Below are 17,968 nucleotides of genomic sequence, written 5' to 3'. Positions count from 1 at the left end.
AACTAATGTATCGCCGGCAAAAATATTTTGAGCAGCTCCAAGCGATGTCTCCGGGTTGAATACTAGGTATCCGCCTTGCTAAAACTAACAAGGTACCCGATATGTATGGTGAAGAGCGGAGATATGTATGGTACGCCGCCCCACTAATGTATCACCGTCCCACCAATGTCTCCGGTTTGTATGCTAGCTACCCGATATGTATGGTGAGGAGCGGAGACCCAAATATCCGAATCAGACGTTTCCTGACGCCATACACTGAATACTGATTTTATTGATGAATTATCTTCTACAAAGACATTCCAGAGCATCGACAAGAGATCGCTACCATAGCCGTGCTAAATACAACTAGTTCTAACGGAAGAGACAAGCGAAACTGTCTGTGAGCGAGCGGTGCAGACCAGCTGCCGACTCTCACGCTTGTATTCGTTCTTCTTTTGCCTCTTCTATGATGGTGTGAAGTATGCATTTCCATTCTTGCTTGTCGCAGTGACAAAACACATTTAATTATTTTCACTGTTCACAGAGACGAATACTTTTAATGAGACAAAAAATAAGGGCGATGAAGCAACTCTCCTAAGGTCTCACGTGACTGGCCCGCAACCCTTCTCGAAAATAACAGCGCAAACAACAGAATAATACTCCCAGCCCTAAAAACAATACCAGCTGCTGTGCAATTAGAACAATTACAAGCTTACAAGAGCTGCTACACTACTGAAAAATAACCAAGTTTTGTATTTGGTTTTGGACTTTTTTGACCAAGTCTGCAAGCGTTTTTTAGGCCACTGTTTTCTCCGCCTTGTATTTGTTACACTTATTGCATTCAGGCTGCTTGGGTTCTAAACTCTGAGAGGAGCAAGGTTCGTTTGAACAGCCCAGCCGCTCGAGATATAAACTGACGTTAAGGTCAACCCGTTTTGTGTTTGTGCTTCGATTTCTTTTGTTTCTTGTGTGATTTGGTCTGTTCTTCAGCCGGGTTTCCTCCTTTTCGCTTTGCGCTTGTCACACTTATCACATTCACTTTGCTCTTGCTGCTGTTCAGAGCCTCTTGCCAATCTTCATCTTTTCCCGATATGGCGAACCTGACGAGGAAACAACAAACGTGAGCTTGACAGTTTTCGTTGTTGTTGTTGTGCCCGGTGAAAGCGGTATTACAGAAACGTTGGAACATTCTAGACAAATAGCGCTTTCATGAATAACATTTTACCGTAATCCCGTTCTCCCAGCTGGTTATATTGATGTTGTTTCTAAATGTATGTGTTTTAATTGACATCACCAAAATGATTCAAGTTACATGCAAAGGCTGTTGGCCCCAATTCAGCTATTTTTTGCCTGTTGCTTTTATGACGTTCTCGTTGTCGTCATCGTTACTAAAGCTCCCTTATGTTTACAGATGAACCAGCCAATTAAAAAACAAAAACAGGTTACAAATTAAACTAAGACGTATCTGTCGATACTCGTCTGAAGCATCAAAGGTGAGATAATACAAGTTCTTTTTCGATATCTTAAAAGAGAAAACTTAATTGATAAAATCGCTTGCCCCAAATCCGCTTCTTATAATATTCGTTAGCTGTAAACTATTTTGCAGACAACCTTTGGTGAACCTACTCGCTGAGATCAAGATGTTTCAGTTTTTCCAGTTCTTTCTTTTGCTTTTCTTTCATCTCCTTGGCCGCTTCTTCCTGAAGTTTGAAAAATATATAAACATATCAGTTAACATTAAAGAAAATTTGTGGTTATCGTGGCTATGTCACAAGAAACGGTCTTCAACAAGAAATTCTTCCACAAAAGGCTTCGTAACTCCCTCATTTCACACATCTAGTGGGTGAAATAGCAAGTTAAAATAAAATACATCACTTTATTCAAGTGTCAATGTATTTAGCGCAGAGCTCTAATTGGGGACTCTCTCCAGATCGAATTTTTTTTTAGAAAAGTTAGTTTTTGAGGAGAAGGGTTAAACCGGAGTACCCGGAGAAAAACCTCTGGGAGCAAAGACGATAACCAACAACAAACTCAACCCACATATGACGCCGCCGAGTCCGGGAATCGAACCCCGGCTACATTGGTGGGAGGCGAGTGCTCTCAGCACTGCGCCATCCCTGCTCCCGAAACTTCTTAAAAACAAATACCACCATGCGAAGCGCTAGCCATCAAATCTGAGTGTTGAAAATACAATTAGTGCGAGACATCAATATTCATTTCATGTACAGCCTTTTGTCCCCGACAACTGGGCTGCTGCGACAAAATGATAAAGCGATAACTAACCAAATCTTGTTGGAGTCCCTGTGCTAATGGCTCCATTGCCACTTCCTTTCCTTTGGTTACTTGGCTGTCATACGATGATTCGAGAACAGAGTTAAAACACTAAAACCAAAGAAGGTCAGGTTAGGTTAAGTTAGTGTATATAATGTCATACAGCACCAACAAAATTCTTGAAGTCCTTCAGTCCAACATTAAGTATTTCTTATGTGTTGGTTTCGTTGTCGCTAGCGAATTCCTCCCTCTAAGGTTAACCTCCCAATGTATTCTCGTATGTAAACATGTATATTCTCTCAGCGGCGAGGTAGCTTGGGAGACGCTTGGCCAATTGGATCACTCGACGAAAACGTGTGAGAAAAAAAAAACTTCAAAATGAAAAAAAAAAAAAAAACGAAAACAAAATGCGAGACAAAGCACGCTGTATCCACAGAAGTAGTCAAGCTCTTGGCCAAAATGGAAGAAAAATCGTTTACCTATTTCAGACTTGCAGGCAAAATGTTGTGGAGTTGCACGTAAGAGATACAAATAATATGCGGGGCAGCCTCTTCCCCTTCAACCCCAGAACATCACGACTTGATTTACCTGCACAACTTTCCTTATTGTCCTGTTGAACAAGCCAAGCAACTGAGAAGAAGGAAGTTCTAATTCTTTCTAAAAGAGAAAACAAAACACAGAATGAAAGTAACACGTTGTATCCACAGAAATATATGTCTTATCAAGAGAAGGCATGAGTACCTCCAGGGTTTCTATAGTCTTGTGTTGAAGTCCCAGACCAAGAAGAATTGCCTGTTGAAAAAAAGAGTTCATTAGATAGCTAGTGTCACACTACAGCTGAAGTTGGGCAAATCAAACTGTCAGGCTTGGAGTACCAAGAGTTTACGAAAAGTGAAGTAGGATTTAAGGTGCTGTTGCACAAGGCAATTTTTTTTTCACCATGCCTCGCCATTTTGTTGCAACACAATTTGTACGAATCGTTGCCTGGTATAACATGCTCTGAAATGAGCATGTCTCGCAATGATTTTGTTGATTGCAACAAAAACATTGCGAGACAAGTTCATTTCAGAGTATGTTACACTACACAACATTTTGTCCAACTTGAGTTGCAACGGCGCAACGAAATTGCGAGACAAGACTTAGTTGCAAGACAAATTGCCAAGTGTAACAGCGTCTTTAGTGTACGTACTAACTGTACTGCAGAAAGGTCAAAGTCCATCTTCTGAAGAAAAAATAGCCTTGAAACTGTGGAACAGAAACACAGCACTAGGACCATCAGTTTGAAAATACAAGCGTACAACCCTCTCTCCTCTCACTTGTCCGTGTTTTAGCCTCACCCCTCCCCCCTTACTTTTTGACTAACTTCGAAACATCCGATTCGTATTTTGCATGCAATTAAAGCAGGGATAACGTTAACCCCCCTCTACTCCAATATTCAGCCACTCATCCACCCCCAGAGTGGAATAACTTTGGTTTTGAACATGATACCGTTTTTGCTGCTGTTGGGTATACATGTACCTTGAACGCTTTGGCCTATGGCAGGGTATGGTCTTCACCAGTTTTGTACGAATTACGGTAAAGAGAATCTCGTTATACAGAAAGCATTCCTTTGGTGACATTCTGCAGAATACTATGAATTCTCCGTATCTTACCTGCTGGAAGCAAATCGGTGATAAGATGGTAGTCCACCATGTTTCGTGAATAAAGATCCAGCCTTTTGATATCGTACGTTGTAAGAACTGCTTCTAAGTCTGCCTTTGTTAAACCTTAGGAAAGGAGAAGATTGGTTAAATTCTATGTATTGTGTTACTGAGATGAAGAGGAAATAGCGTCACTTTTATCTGTGAAGACATACTCAGGGTTGCCACTTATCATGATAATAAAACGTCCCTGACTTTTCATTAACTTCAAACCAATTTTCAAGGTCCATAGCAGACAATTTCTCTGCCAATAAAGCCAGCAACAAAGTCACAGAATTCCAATTCCTTCGTAAATGTCTTATGAAACAATATTACCTTCGCCAACGAGTAAACCCTTTCACAAACCTGGTGGCTGGCCAAAATAAACATGATCGCCTGACTCTTCACTAACTTTGAGGTAGAAATGTTTTTCTTGCCGGCTGAGCTTCCGAAAGAGGCTGAGGCAAGAAATGAAGTTCTCACACACTGAATGGGGGACTGGATACGAGTCAGGATATCAGATGTCACATTTGGTCATGTGATTCAGTTTTTCTTTTCTTGCCATAAGAAGCAACAGTTTCCCCACCCTCCCAGCCCCATGCCAGTCTGTCAGCGAGTCTGTAATCTTTATGGAGTTGTTGAGTTGTCAATAAATGCTGTTGCATTCTTGTGTGGCAGACAAATGTGTGAGAATTTACTATTTCCCTGACTTGATACAGAACTCCCGACTTTTCCATGAACTTGAAAAAGTTCTACTTTTCCCTGACCGTAGAAACCCTAATAATGTACAACGCAAAGAGAAGGGAAGAGAAGAACATACTTATTTTGTCTTCTTTGACACCTTTACACTTCAGAATACTCAGCGCAAGTGATGGATAAAATCTGTGAAACTGGTAGGAAAGGAGCGAAAGGAACCGTCTGCGGAAATCTATGATAAGGAAAACAAAATGAATCAGATGAAAACGTCCTGCGAGAGATGAAAAACTATCTCCACTTCTGATTTTGTCTTCTACTTACCCGCCATATACGCTGATAGCCAGTTTCCACTGACATCTTCTTCTGAATCGTTGAGGAGTCTCAGCATTATACAAGAATGTTCACCAGTCAAGTCATTCTACAAGAAAAGATTAACGTGTGACTGCTAGACTGCGAGTAGCCTTTCTTTTGCTCGAAAATCTGCTGGGGAGAATGCAAAAAACTGAGCAAGCACGATATTCGAGGGGCGAGCGGCAAAGATTTTTGTGTTCTTCCCGCGGATTTTCGAGCAAAAGAGAGACCGCCCGCACTCTAGCGACTGTCAACATGCAGATAGATATGAGCAGTCCGTAACATATTTACATCTGCAGAACGTCTTCCCTGTGATGGGAGACTCAGTTAGAGCGCGCTCGTATGCTAAATTACCTCACTTCGGAAAATTAATAATGATAATTGAACTGAGAGGAGTGCAATTCGGTCTGAAATCATACGCGTGATTTCAAAATCGAACGAGCGCGCAGCGCGAGTTTGATTTGAAATCACAAGTATGATTTCAGACCAAACGTGCACGACACGAAGTTTAATTAACACTTTATTACACCCATTTTGAAATCACACAGTTTTTTGACAATATTAATATTTATTCATCCACTTTCACATTTCACATTTTCATTTAGATGGCCTAAAAATTAATGTGCGATTAGTGAATAAATCGCTCTGTTGAGAGCGAGTCTGATTGCAGGCATACCAGTGATTGCAAAATGGGTGTAATAAATAAATCAATGTCATTTATAGCCGAAAAGTACAAATAAAAAACCTCTACCTACCGGAGTTTGCCGCAAGTAGACTGGAACAAAATTAGATTTCTTCCAAAATCTAACAGAAAAAAGTACGAAAACGAGAATATCGAATGAACACAATCCAACAAAATTAAGAACATTTAAAAAAAAATTCATGTCAATCACATTGATATCTAAACCGTTGCCGTTTATTGTTCGAACACAACTCTTTCAGTTCCAAGTCAACCAAAAACTTTTCCAAAAGAACACAAATATTCAACCTGTTCTAAGAAAACCTAAAAGAACAAACGGATAAGGCGTTTGTTTCTAAAGAAACTAGTGTTGGGTCAGTGAGGAGTAGAAACGAATGTTTGGTTTACCAACAGAGTTGATAACTAAAGGTAAATTGGCGACCGTAAAGAAAAAAAATTAACCAAACATCCAAAAGAACACAATTGTTTGTTCTGTCGTCAACTAAAAACGTTCCCAAAGGCGGCAGAAATTTAATTCGTTTGACAACAACAATACTCCCAAAGGAATCGAAACGCTAGCTATTTGGTGTGTTTATTTTTCAGAATTATCCCGACTTTAGAATAATCTCATAAACACATACTATGCACATTTGTATACCTGAGTAGTTGTCCCGTCAACCCGTACGACACACCGAGATAATCCAGTTGCTCCGCAGGTCTCTCGTTCAGTTTTAACAACAGAGGGGGAAGGTTACTTTTGGGAGAAATTGCTTCTTCCAATAAACCGACTTCTTCATCTTCAGTTAATGTTGCAATTTGTTTCTCCTCTTTGCCTTCCTCCGCCAAACTGGGGATTTTTCCTTCATAATACTGAATAAGGAGGTTCATAGCTCGCCTGCCATAACCCATCTATTGTTCAAATTAAAAGAGTGGTAATCAGATCGTTAAATATTGAATGTGACCATTCAAATGAACGCTACTGGGCAGTACTGTGGTGCTGTTTATTATGCTGTACAAGGTGGATCTAACTTTTGAGTCTGTGGATGAAATCCTAAAGTGTGACCATTCAAATGAAAGCTACTGAGCAGGACTTTCTTGTGGTGCTGTTTATTCTAACTTCTAGGCCTGTAGCCATAAATGAAATCCAACATGTGACCATTCTACTGGATCCTGTTGTACAGCACTCTACTGTGGCACTGTTTATTACGCTGTGAAAGGGACGAATAACTTTTGACTTGTGTAAAACATTCTAAAACGAACCCTATTATGCGCTACAAGTTATCACGGACTTTTAGTTTGAAGATACATTTATAATCATCAAAATAGCTAGGTGGCACTCTTAAAGACAAGGCGAAGAAGATTTCCTCACGATTCCTACCCCTTGGAAGTCTGGATGTGTTGCAATTCGAACAATTCTTCCACCAGACAATCCTGCAAAGTCATGATCATTAAACTGCTGTGACACTGTCCAAGGTATTAAATCACCAGAGGCTCTCTTTCCTCGTGACAGGCTGTTCATGATGGAAGATTTTGAAATGTCACCTTCTAAACACACCTGTTAAGAAAGCAAAAGACGGAAAAAAAACAGAGAATTAGCAAATTTAGTCATTGTTTTCATAACCATCATCATCTCCAACATTGCTTCTGTCATCATCATCATCATCATCATTATCATCGCCGTCATCGTCATCATCATCATCATCATCATCATCATCATCACCATCACTGTCACCTCCATTATCATTAAAGACTTTAAGAAACCATGACAGCAAAGCCAACGAAAACGTCGCTTGAAAATATAACTTGGCATTATTTGTACCACTTGGCGATTATTCCAATTCGTTCAACTTGTACAATGTGGCCGAACTACCCAGCAACAGAACAGGTGGGAACTGCATTCAAGTTGAGACAGAGAATGGACAATTTACCATCATGTGTTCACGTTCTCCACAAAACCTTGAATTTCGTCATTTCACATTGTCATCTGGCCGAAGCAAAGAAATGTGACAAAATTCAAGACATGCATGCAGGGCCTTAAGAAAAGTTGTTTTTCTTATTAAATTCTATTGTTTTGTGACGTTCTCGTTGCTGTTGCCGTAGTAGCTTCTTAAACTCCCTAGTGTCATTATTATTGTTGTCATTATCACCTTCAGGATCACCACCATCATCACCATCATCATCATCATCATCATCATCACAAACCACCACTGTCACTATTGTCACAACTGAAGCTATCATTATTCCTTAGAATGCCACTCGCACCATACTACCAATGCATTATGGTTGCCACCATCAATGCTGCGATGGTCATCATGATCACATTATTGAGTAAATGTGCACTAACAGAGTAATAAAATACCTGCAGGACACAGTAGACTTCAGGTAAGGTGTTCTGTGCTGGATCAACAGGCCCCAGGAGACAAAAGATGTGATGTGCTGGAGCATCAGATAACAGTTGAAGGTCATTTGGTGTGTTCTGATGAAAAAAAAAAAAACACCAACATATAAACCCTTTTGTTTAGTTACAGCAAAAACAATCATTAAATTAAAGCTAATTAATGTCGCAGTTCCTATTACCATAAAGTTAACTAGAGATCTCAACAGACAAATAATAATGTGATATTTGGTGTAAAGGGGGAACACCGCTCCGCGAACGGCGTGACAGACGACTCCCATAGCATGAGCATAAAGCCTTACTTATCTCCCCAGCGCTATTAACTGTATTAATGACCAGCGCTGGATCGGACAAGTTGTAGGCAGGTCCAAAACTAAAACAATCTAATAGCCTAACTATCCACGGCACTACAAACTGAAACCTCCGGCCAGCATAGTGCAAAGAGTATTGGCATTTTTTAAAACCAGCTCAAGCCTAATATTCCGCAGCGCTACGAGCCGACTCCACCGGCATGCGCTGGATAAAAGCATATAACGAGCTTCAAGGTTATAGAGCTAAAAATAGCCTAAAAACACAAAGCTTGGGGAAGTCGCTGCGAGACTTAACCGAACGCGAACCTGAGAGGTGAACCCAAATTTATTGGAAAAAACAACAACCAAACCTCCAAAGGGAGGGAAGGGTGGGAATTACAAAATTGAGACACTAAAGGTAGGCCTTACAGTAGGTAATACAGCAAGCGAGTGATACTCGGACTTTTACTAGACCTTTTATAGTTAGACATATGTCTTGGACTTAGCCAATGGCAAGTAAAGTACTATCGAATACAAGAGATTCACGCAGCGCTGAACGAGACATGAATAGAAGTATTTATACCTTTCAGCCATACAAAACGAAGGATATAAATGTAACAGACGGTATTGCAACATGCTAGAAGAATAGGTATTGTACAAGAAGAGTAAAAGTACATCCATGACCAATTTGCATTACGTAATGCTAACTGCTGACACAGTAACAACTGAGCTTAAGAGTGTCACGCTCCATTAACTGCGTTTTACAATATGTTGTAAAACTTTATTTAAAGATATGATTCAAGTGCACTTGAATCTCTTTACGATGGTCAATTTATCTTAAGTTATCAACTCTGTTGATAAACCAAACATTTGTCTCTTCAAGTTCCCCACCAATGCAGCACCACAGTCTCTTTAGAAACAAATCCCCTTATCCACTTGTTAATTTAAACAAAACGTGGAGTAAGTCTTGCATGTGTGATAAACTTAACATAAATCAGAACCAGTGAGTAAATAAGGTATTGCTACAACACTTTTACAAATGTTTGATCAGTCTGTGCAGTAGTCTTCAGACAATATTTGTTTACTTTATGCAGTTACTCTGTTTGATTCACTATGACTTAACGTTGAGCAAGTTGGATCATATATATATACTTTTAGCAATGGTTTCCAGAACCTTAGAAATGAAGCCAAGGTGCATTCCTGCCGCATGGTTGATGATGCAGCCCATACAGCAACATGTCTCCTGGAGGCGAAAGATCACGCATAATTTCCTAATAGCTTCATGCAGATATACAATTCCCCATTCTTTTGTAAAAATTACTTTAGCATTGCACACTGATTACCTTGTAATGGGAAGCCACGTAAAGTGCCATCAGTCTTTGTAAGAAAACTTCAGATGCTTTGTGGTATGAGAAGAGTGTGTCACGGTTGACGTAATATCTGAGAAATGCAGTTAAGATGATGTACATTTATTTTGATATAGCATTCTGTAACTCAATTCAAACGAAAGCTATTAAGCAGTACCTTCCTCTGTTGCTCCTTCACAGATTGTTATGCTGTACACGGTGATTAAAACTTTGATTTAATTAGTGAATGAAATCCTAAAGTGTGACCATTCAAATGAAAGTTACTGGGCAGTACTTTCCTGTGGTGCTGTTTATTATGCTGTACAAGGTGGTTCTAACTTTTCAGTCTGTGGATGAAATACTAAAGTGTGACCATTCAAATGAAAGGTACTGAGCAGTACTTTCCTTAGGTGCTGTTTATTATGCTGTACATGTACAAGGTCATTTTATGCTTTTTGTCTGTGGACAAAATTCTTAAGTGTGACCTATCAGATGAAAGTTACTGATTCTTACCTTCCTGTGGCAGTATTCATTTTTCAATCATTTTTACCCAAAGGATACAAATCACAGTTTTCAGGCAGTGGGCATCCAGAGGTGAGTTTCTGCACCACAGTAGCATCCAAACAAAGCAGGTGATTCAGCCATCTCTCAATCTCATCTCCTGGAGCATAACGTATTGACTCATTCAGTGCTATCTCATGAAGAGTGCGACCAAGAGGGGTGGAACTGCTTCCTTTGTTGGCTGATGATGATAATGATGAACCTAGTGATGTGCTCTGTTCTCTCAGTTGTTGGATGAGTTTGAGGGAAAGTGATCGGCCAGTTCCTTCATACCTGGTCAGGAATAGAGCACCATTTTTAAAGTGCACCTAACCCCCAAATTTTTTTTCACTTTAATAAATCTTTGCACCTGTTCAAAATGCATTGAGCCTTTTTGCACCTTTTTTCAACCAAATCAAGACTTTTATAGGCTGTAAAAGTTACGAAATCTAGCCATCATCTGTCCCATGACTGAGCTGGTAAGGGGCATGGGTCTATTCCTTACATGACGTCACAAACTGCTTTGCATGCATTTTCACAAAGGCTTAATACAATGCAAATCAGTTTGTGATGTCAAGTAAGGAATAGACCCATGCCCCTTACTAGGTCGGTCATGGGACAGATGATGGCTAGATTTCGTAACTTTTACAGCCCATAAAAAGTCAAGTTTTGGTTTAAAAAGGCACCAAATTGCGCAATATGTTTCGAACAGGTGCAAAGATTTATTTAACAGAAAAAAAAATTGGGGGTTAGATGCACTTAAACAAAACAAAGGGAATGTGGAAATGGGATTGTTAACATTGTAGTGTAGTGTCTTCAGTCCTTGTTCAAGCCATCATGTAGGGGTGCTGTTACTGAAGACATGTTGCTTGTCATGGTCTCTCTCCAGTCAGGTAGTACTTTAATGGACAACATTAATCAACCATCTGGGATAGGAGGGGTAAAAATCCCAGTCAAAAAATTTAAAAGAAAAACTGGTACACTGTACTTTTCAGCCTTACCCGTTGACAGTCGAGGAAAGAAAGACAAGGTATGGTCCCATGAGATCTTTGACAAGTGGCAGAGGAATCGCAGCAGCTTCATCAATCACCACCAACTCTGCCTGACCAAGTTTGTGGGCATCAGATGGGTGAATGTACTAAAGGAAAAATTAATACTACTGTAAGGTTCAGGAATTGTTATCAACAATCGTTATTTATATTAAAATAAATTAATTATAATTACGCAGATCAATAAATATTAGAAACTCAGGGCTTTCAATATGATTTGAAGCAGGCTTTGGCTGTAACTCAATGTGTCTATAAACCTGAGGTCAATTGGGAAGCAAGATAAAATCCAGATCTGAGCAAAGCTATGTGATAATTTTGTATGAACTTTTACCTGAATTGTTTGTCTGTGTTCTCTGAAAATATTCACTCTTACAACTGCTTTGTTAAATTCAGGGTTAGTTGACTGCACCAGCTCATAATCCAGATGTTCCTACAAAGTGAAAAATTACCAGGAGTAATATGATATCCGTAAAATAAATAGTAAATAGATAAAAATATTATTGATATTAACCACTTCCACTAACTGCCTCCTTGGGCTCAGTGAATCGAATAGACATAAATTTTCACTTTTTTCACTTTTTGTATTAGCTACACGTATTAATACACAGTAGTTTTGCCGGGTAGATGGTCACAATAATTATAAGTGATGGCCAATGATGACTGCATTGCAGATGAAGAAGTCTGATCATTTAAAAATTAAAAGTCTACTACATTAGTTAGAATCTGACATTGAAGAACTGACCTAGAAAATAACCCTTTTTGGTGTTCACCCAAATTTGCCTGGCCATGTTTTGCATGTGTCCTACAAATAAAATTGTTTATTCGCAAAACACAGCATCCATTTTGATCATCATTTTGGTGAAAATTCCATGGATCATACAAGTGCAGACTTTTTTTCCTTGCAAGTTGCTGCCATTCTTTGTTTTCATTCACAAAGGATACCAAGTGCCAGTTAAAAAAATGGTGGTATGCTTTGGGGATAAATTGTATACCACAGGCAAAAATTGTCAAGAATAATGCTAATTAGGCATTGTCAAAGATGGTCGCTTCTTTTTTGGCTCTGTTTGTTTCGATGTAAACTCCGCTGATAACCCTTGGAGCACACTTAATTTTTACCAAATGGCAGCCAAAACTGATTCGCTTGGAATTCTCAGGAATTTGAAGTGGAGAAAAACGGACTTTTTGGGTCCATGTTCTGAGCCATTGTACTTTTTAGGGGTCAACAAGTTTGCGTCATTCACACCTCCCCATCAATAAAACACCTGAGTAACCTCCCTTGCACCCCGCCCTGCTTAGAACTAAAAATCAACATTGGACAGCTATTGATTATGCTTAGAGTTCACGGCCTTTAATCAGATCTGTCTCTAAGATGTTGAGACTTTTCTTGATGTTACACTTTTTGAGATTACAAACCTGAAATTCCAATGCGTCAAATCCTTTGAACACAAACTCAAACAGTGTGTGTAAATTTTCAGGGCTTGGTGAAGTGACAAACATGTTTGAGTACCTATGAAAAGAAACAGCAAATTACAATTAGTTTTATTGACAATATTAACAAAACAGACAAATAATAAACGAAACAATTAACTTTACTAACAATAGGCCAATGCACTTTTGACTTACAAAAGACGAATTGAAATGCATCAATAACTGGCAAATTTGAGTCAAAACATCAAAGAATGAGCTAATTGAAAATGCTCTGTAGGTTGGTTATGCTTCTAACCCATCAACTGTTTAATAGCTAAATCAAATAGTTACCCAAATGCAACAGCAGAGGCTAGTGCCAGTCCCAAAGCAGCTGATTTTCCCCGCCCTCGAGCGGCAGTTAGGGTCACAGTGCTTCTCAATGTCTTCTCTGATATTGCTTCCACAAATTTGAGCACAGCTTTGGCCTGGATGGAAATAAATCAAAAGGAAAGTCAGCTCACACCAGACTGGTAACTTTTTGTCGTCATCTTGTGCATCAACAAGAACGGAAAACACTTGTTTCCATATCTCAAACATTTTCATACATAATATTTAAATACAAATCACACTTATCTTCTTTTTTAATTTTACTTAGAAAAAGAGATGTCCCCAAGAAGAGTTGAACCTGGGTCATCAGATTACCAAGCTGGAACCTTACCACTAGACCACTGAGTACTGGCTGCCAGGGTTTTCTTATATATTTTTGGCTAGATATCCTAACGTCAAATAAAAAGACTAACTGCAAGCTACCTAAATTAGGCTTAAACTAGAGAGCTATTAATAATTCAAGCTAACCAGAGTGCTATTTAGGCTTATAATAAATTTTTATTACCGGAGTGTTATTTTGGGCTAACCTTAGCTTCACTTCATGTCCAAGGTCAGTTTGAGATATGGAAACAAGGGCTGACCAACATGAAATTCAATGTCCAAGGAAAAGCAAAGAATTTGGCTACCAATAACCTGCAAGAGTCAAACAAAATTTTTACCTGGTCAAGGGTGCGACAACAGGTAACTATGGCTCCTACAGGTTGCGTGTCCTGCAATGATTCTTTTAAACTCTTTAGCTCAATTTCATTTGCTGTCATGGACTCTTCCTGTGAGAAGTAAAAACAAGATTCATTTGGAGGCTACATGTAGGGGCATGGCATGGCATGGATGTTCCATCCTGTTATGAAAATAGAATCTTCAATCAAGCTATTTAGCATTTTATACCTTCTGAACAAAATACAAGAGGCTGGCTTATGACTTGTGAATTATATTATTCTGATTTGCAGATCCACCAACCCTCCAACCTTCCAAATGTCCAATCAAAGTCAAACACATCCAGAAAAATAGTAATAAATTATAAATTATTCTGTTTACCTTTGATTTTGGTGGTAGCGCAGAAATCGTCAGGGTATGTGAGGAAATTGGCAAAATGTTCAGCTGATCATCGATCACCATACAGTTCTTGCAAGATGTCAGTGACAAAATGAATCTGTTTACACAAGGAATAACAGAAGAATTGGCATGTGCAAAAACTTATTTCAGTAAGCTGCAAGTACAGAATGATGATGCTGATGATGTGATACTAACAGCAGCACCAAAATAATAATATAAATATTACAATATTATATTTTTTTAACCCTTTTAGCCCAAACAGTGATCAGCATAATAATAATAATAATAATAATAATAATAATAATAATAATAATAATAATAATAATAATAATAATAATAATAATAATAATAATAATAATAATAACTTTATTTAAGTCTCAAATCTGGACAGCCGAGCACAAGTGCCCTACTAATTGGGGAGACTAACAAAAAATGTAAAGTAAAATCAAGTTTCTCCTTGTAATATCAATGCTTATTAAACCCCTGAGGTAATGAGAATTAGGGATATGATCACCCAAGGTAATTTTCTTGATATTTTGATCTTTTCTCTCAGTAGTTTTGTAAGAAAAGTAATTTGGGGACAAGATAGGTTACCTTTCATTAAATCTTCCAACAACATCTTGATGAGATTCTGTTCTGTATCTCGAATGCACATCCTAAAAGAGAGAAAATGAAAACTGTCAATTTGCAAATTAATATAATTACCAGCAAGTACAAAATGTTTATCAAAGAGTTTATTAAAACTAATAATAATTATAATAATTTTAATGGTTAAACTTTGCATATAAAACTGTGTTTCAAAATTTTTTCTGGTTTAAAACTTTTCAAACAAGTTTGATTTTTATTTCCCTTTGTTTCAGGTTATTATAAGACAAGCATTGCTGTACATGAAAACCATAATGGTTTTCAGGCAAATCTACACTGTACTTATCTGTACTTCCCAAACTACAAGCGCACCGTATAAAATGATAACTGCCACTTCAATTTCATCAACCCTAGGCTGATAAAAGCACTAGGAATATATGAAAACTGAACAGCACAAAATATTATATAGCCCCGGCTGCAACTCGCGTTCACCCAAAAAGTTTTGTCTGAAATGTCAGTCATCTCTGATCTTGCCATTACCCACATCCCTCTCCCCCATGCCTCCCGAGGTTTAGGTGGAGGAGACAGCTGACCTTCAGACTAACAAAAACTTATCCCAAACTGTGTTTGCATTAACCACTACATGTACATATGACTGTATGCATTAAACAAAATGCATGCCATTTAAGATACAAACCATTGCCATTGTATAAAGCTGCTTCAAAGAAGACATTGTCCTAAGAAGAAGGACAACCAAGCCTCCTCCCTCGACTGTCTCCACTGTTCTGGCCAAAAGATTGGGTGTGAGAGCTTCAAAGTCCTTTAAGGGAAAAATAGTAAATTCAACACACCTACACTGTATGAGCACTCATAAACAAAATATTGAGGACAAGACATGTTTTACATGATTGTACACCTCAGTTGACCAATAACTAGTTTCATCATCAATTTTAAAAGAGAAATTTTGATAAATATTGTTATTATTGGAGTTGGCAATTATAACCAAATTGTCTTTCTTAGATAAACCCTACTTAGAAGTTTACTCTTCCATGGTGCAGTAATATTATATATCATTTGCCAATATTTTCTTCCTTCTGCTTTGATCAAAAGCCCACATAGCTGCACATATACTGTCTTCTTTCTTTGCACAAAATAACATTTGATAATATTAAACCAGCACAAAAACCTAACACACAACACAGCAAACTGTATGAACTAAGTACATAGATCTACGAAAAATGAGTTTAATGACATTTTCTCGAGAATGCTTGCAAACCCTGCTGTAAGTCATTTGGACTTCTTATGGTCAAATTTTTTTGTGGTAAATTTTTAACAGAATTGTTGATGCCGGGGCAAAAGTATATTAATTTACTAAATCAGATTTTTTGTTACCTGAAGAACACACATGCCATATGTGTTACCAAGAATCTTGTGTGTTTCAGCATAGTAACAGTATCGGATATTGGTAGCAGAGACAAATAACTCAAATGGATCATCTTTCTTTAGATCCAGGGTACCACTTTTGATCTTCTTTTGCAGCTGCTTCATTCTTTTCTTTCTGTGACTAAAGTATAATTATTATAAACACATGTTTCCTTACTACACATGAAAAGCAAACTTGCAATACCAACAAACAGTTTCTTTTTTCTTTCAAGTATCAACACAATTTTGCTTCAATTATCAAAAGCCCATTTTCCTTTCTAAGATACAAAACTTTCCGTATTTCCGTATTATATGTACCAGTAAAGAGTTGGCAAACGGTCAATTTGAGACACGTTGTGTGAGAGCAAGAATTAACTTTATTTCTCCAAGTCAGATACTTTCTTAGCCTTGCCAAATAAATTACTACAATGGGAGCGATTGCAGAATACCAGGCCCACTAAATATCTTACAGCAGTCCCAGAGTCGATGAATCTTTAAATGATTAGTGAGTAAAACGAGTGCTCCCGCAGCCTCGCAGTCCCGCAGTCCCAGAGCCAATAGATACTTAAATCTAAGCTTGTTTCGGCTCATGGATTAAAAAACGAGTTATATTCATGTGTAACGTGCTTGTTTCGGTTCATGGATTAAAGAACGAGGTATATTCGTGTGTAGCGCGATGACTGCAGGACTGCGGGAGCAGCATTAAAGAACACGACTGCAGGAGCAGCTTTTCAAGTAAGGTATTTGGTGGGCAGGGTATTCTGCAATCTAGCCCTACAATGTATATATATGAAATAAAGAATTTGTAATTAAACTTAAATAGACATGCCGCCAAGACTTTGCACTATCTACCTGCCATCCAGTCCAATAGTAAATAGTTAAAAATTAAGAAAATAAAGATTACTGTTGTTGTATTGTAAAAAATTGAAATAAAGACAGCTGTGAGACATGTGAAAATTGTCTAAATTTTTACAAGATGCTCAGTTTTTCAAAAACCATTTGCCACTCCAGCCATGCATGTAAGTCCCCTCAAGCCAAACCCTTACGAAAGTTCAAAAGTGATTCCCAAGAATAAGTACTTCTACAAGTGATGTGTTGAAACACATACCTACTAAATCCTAGTTCTTTCTTGTAGCACCATAGTACTGTTGGTCTTGCTTTGACTGTTGCTTTGGACAACATATGATGAAGAATGACAACCTAAGAAGGGGAAAAGATCAATAAGCTCAAAGAGTCCAGCTAACATAGCTTAATTAATCAATTAAGTCAATCTAATCGACTCTTAATGTATATAGAATACAGAAGTATAGTATTTTATTCACCAACGTTACACAGCAGAATGGACAATGAGCTTTCTCCATGAATGATAGCTAAATAGAATAATTATAAGGTAATACATGGCGCATGTAATGCGAGTCTTTTGTTACAACATTACTGATTAGGTTCAGTTTTGTTAACACCGCCTATTTGTGGTATATCTACGACTCCAACTGACATACATTTGCAAACACTAATCGCAAGATTCAGCGGAATGACAATAATTTCATCAGCTGTGTTTGAAGATCTATGTGTATAATAAGCTAATAAAACATAGAATTCTGCACACATCCCACCAGAAATAGAACATATTTCAAATGTACGACTTACTTGATCTCTCCCTTTGTCGCCCACAATAACAAACATTGACCTGTGTCTCGTCTGGACGCCATTTTCAATCAAAACACGAATGCGATTGTCTACCTTCTTTAGCACCATTTTGAGTTTACATGCACGTGCTACAAATAGACCGTCATGTATGCGAACTGACGAGTCAAAGGAGAACATTTCGATGATCTTACA

At 38.2% G+C, this 17,968-nt stretch overlaps 1 protein-coding gene across 1 annotated transcript; it reads right to left on the bottom strand.

Annotated features, from left to right (window-relative positions):
• Positions 1 to 251: 251 nt before the first annotated feature.
• On the bottom strand, positions 252 to 17,921 carry LOC146479270 (RNA cytidine acetyltransferase-like). Its single transcript, XM_085110901.1, has 26 exons — positions 17,777 to 17,921; positions 17,238 to 17,329; positions 16,100 to 16,271; positions 15,405 to 15,527; positions 14,717 to 14,778; positions 14,105 to 14,219; positions 13,729 to 13,836; positions 13,034 to 13,167; positions 12,689 to 12,782; positions 11,607 to 11,705; positions 11,228 to 11,364; positions 10,248 to 10,520; positions 9,684 to 9,780; positions 8,015 to 8,131; positions 7,034 to 7,210; positions 6,314 to 6,564; positions 5,732 to 5,780; positions 4,947 to 5,043; positions 4,750 to 4,857; positions 3,903 to 4,016; positions 3,440 to 3,495; positions 2,992 to 3,042; positions 2,839 to 2,907; positions 2,263 to 2,361; positions 1,606 to 1,679; positions 252 to 1,079 (listed from the first exon to the last, which is right to left on the bottom strand). Exons 1-26 carry the CDS (start codon positions 17,882 to 17,884, stop codon positions 905 to 907), a joined length of 3,051 nt encoding a protein of 1,016 aa, XP_084967027.1. The 5' UTR covers positions 17,885 to 17,921; the 3' UTR covers positions 252 to 904.
• Positions 17,922 to 17,968: the final 47 nt, after the last annotated feature.

The sequence above is a fragment of the Pavona decussata genome, unplaced genomic scaffold (assembly GCF_977016875.1).
Source record: "Pavona decussata unplaced genomic scaffold, jaPavDecu1.1 SCAFFOLD_59, whole genome shotgun sequence".
Lineage (NCBI taxonomy): Eukaryota > Metazoa > Cnidaria > Anthozoa > Scleractinia > Agariciidae > Pavona > Pavona decussata.
This window is presented reverse-complemented; position numbering and strand designations above follow the sequence as displayed.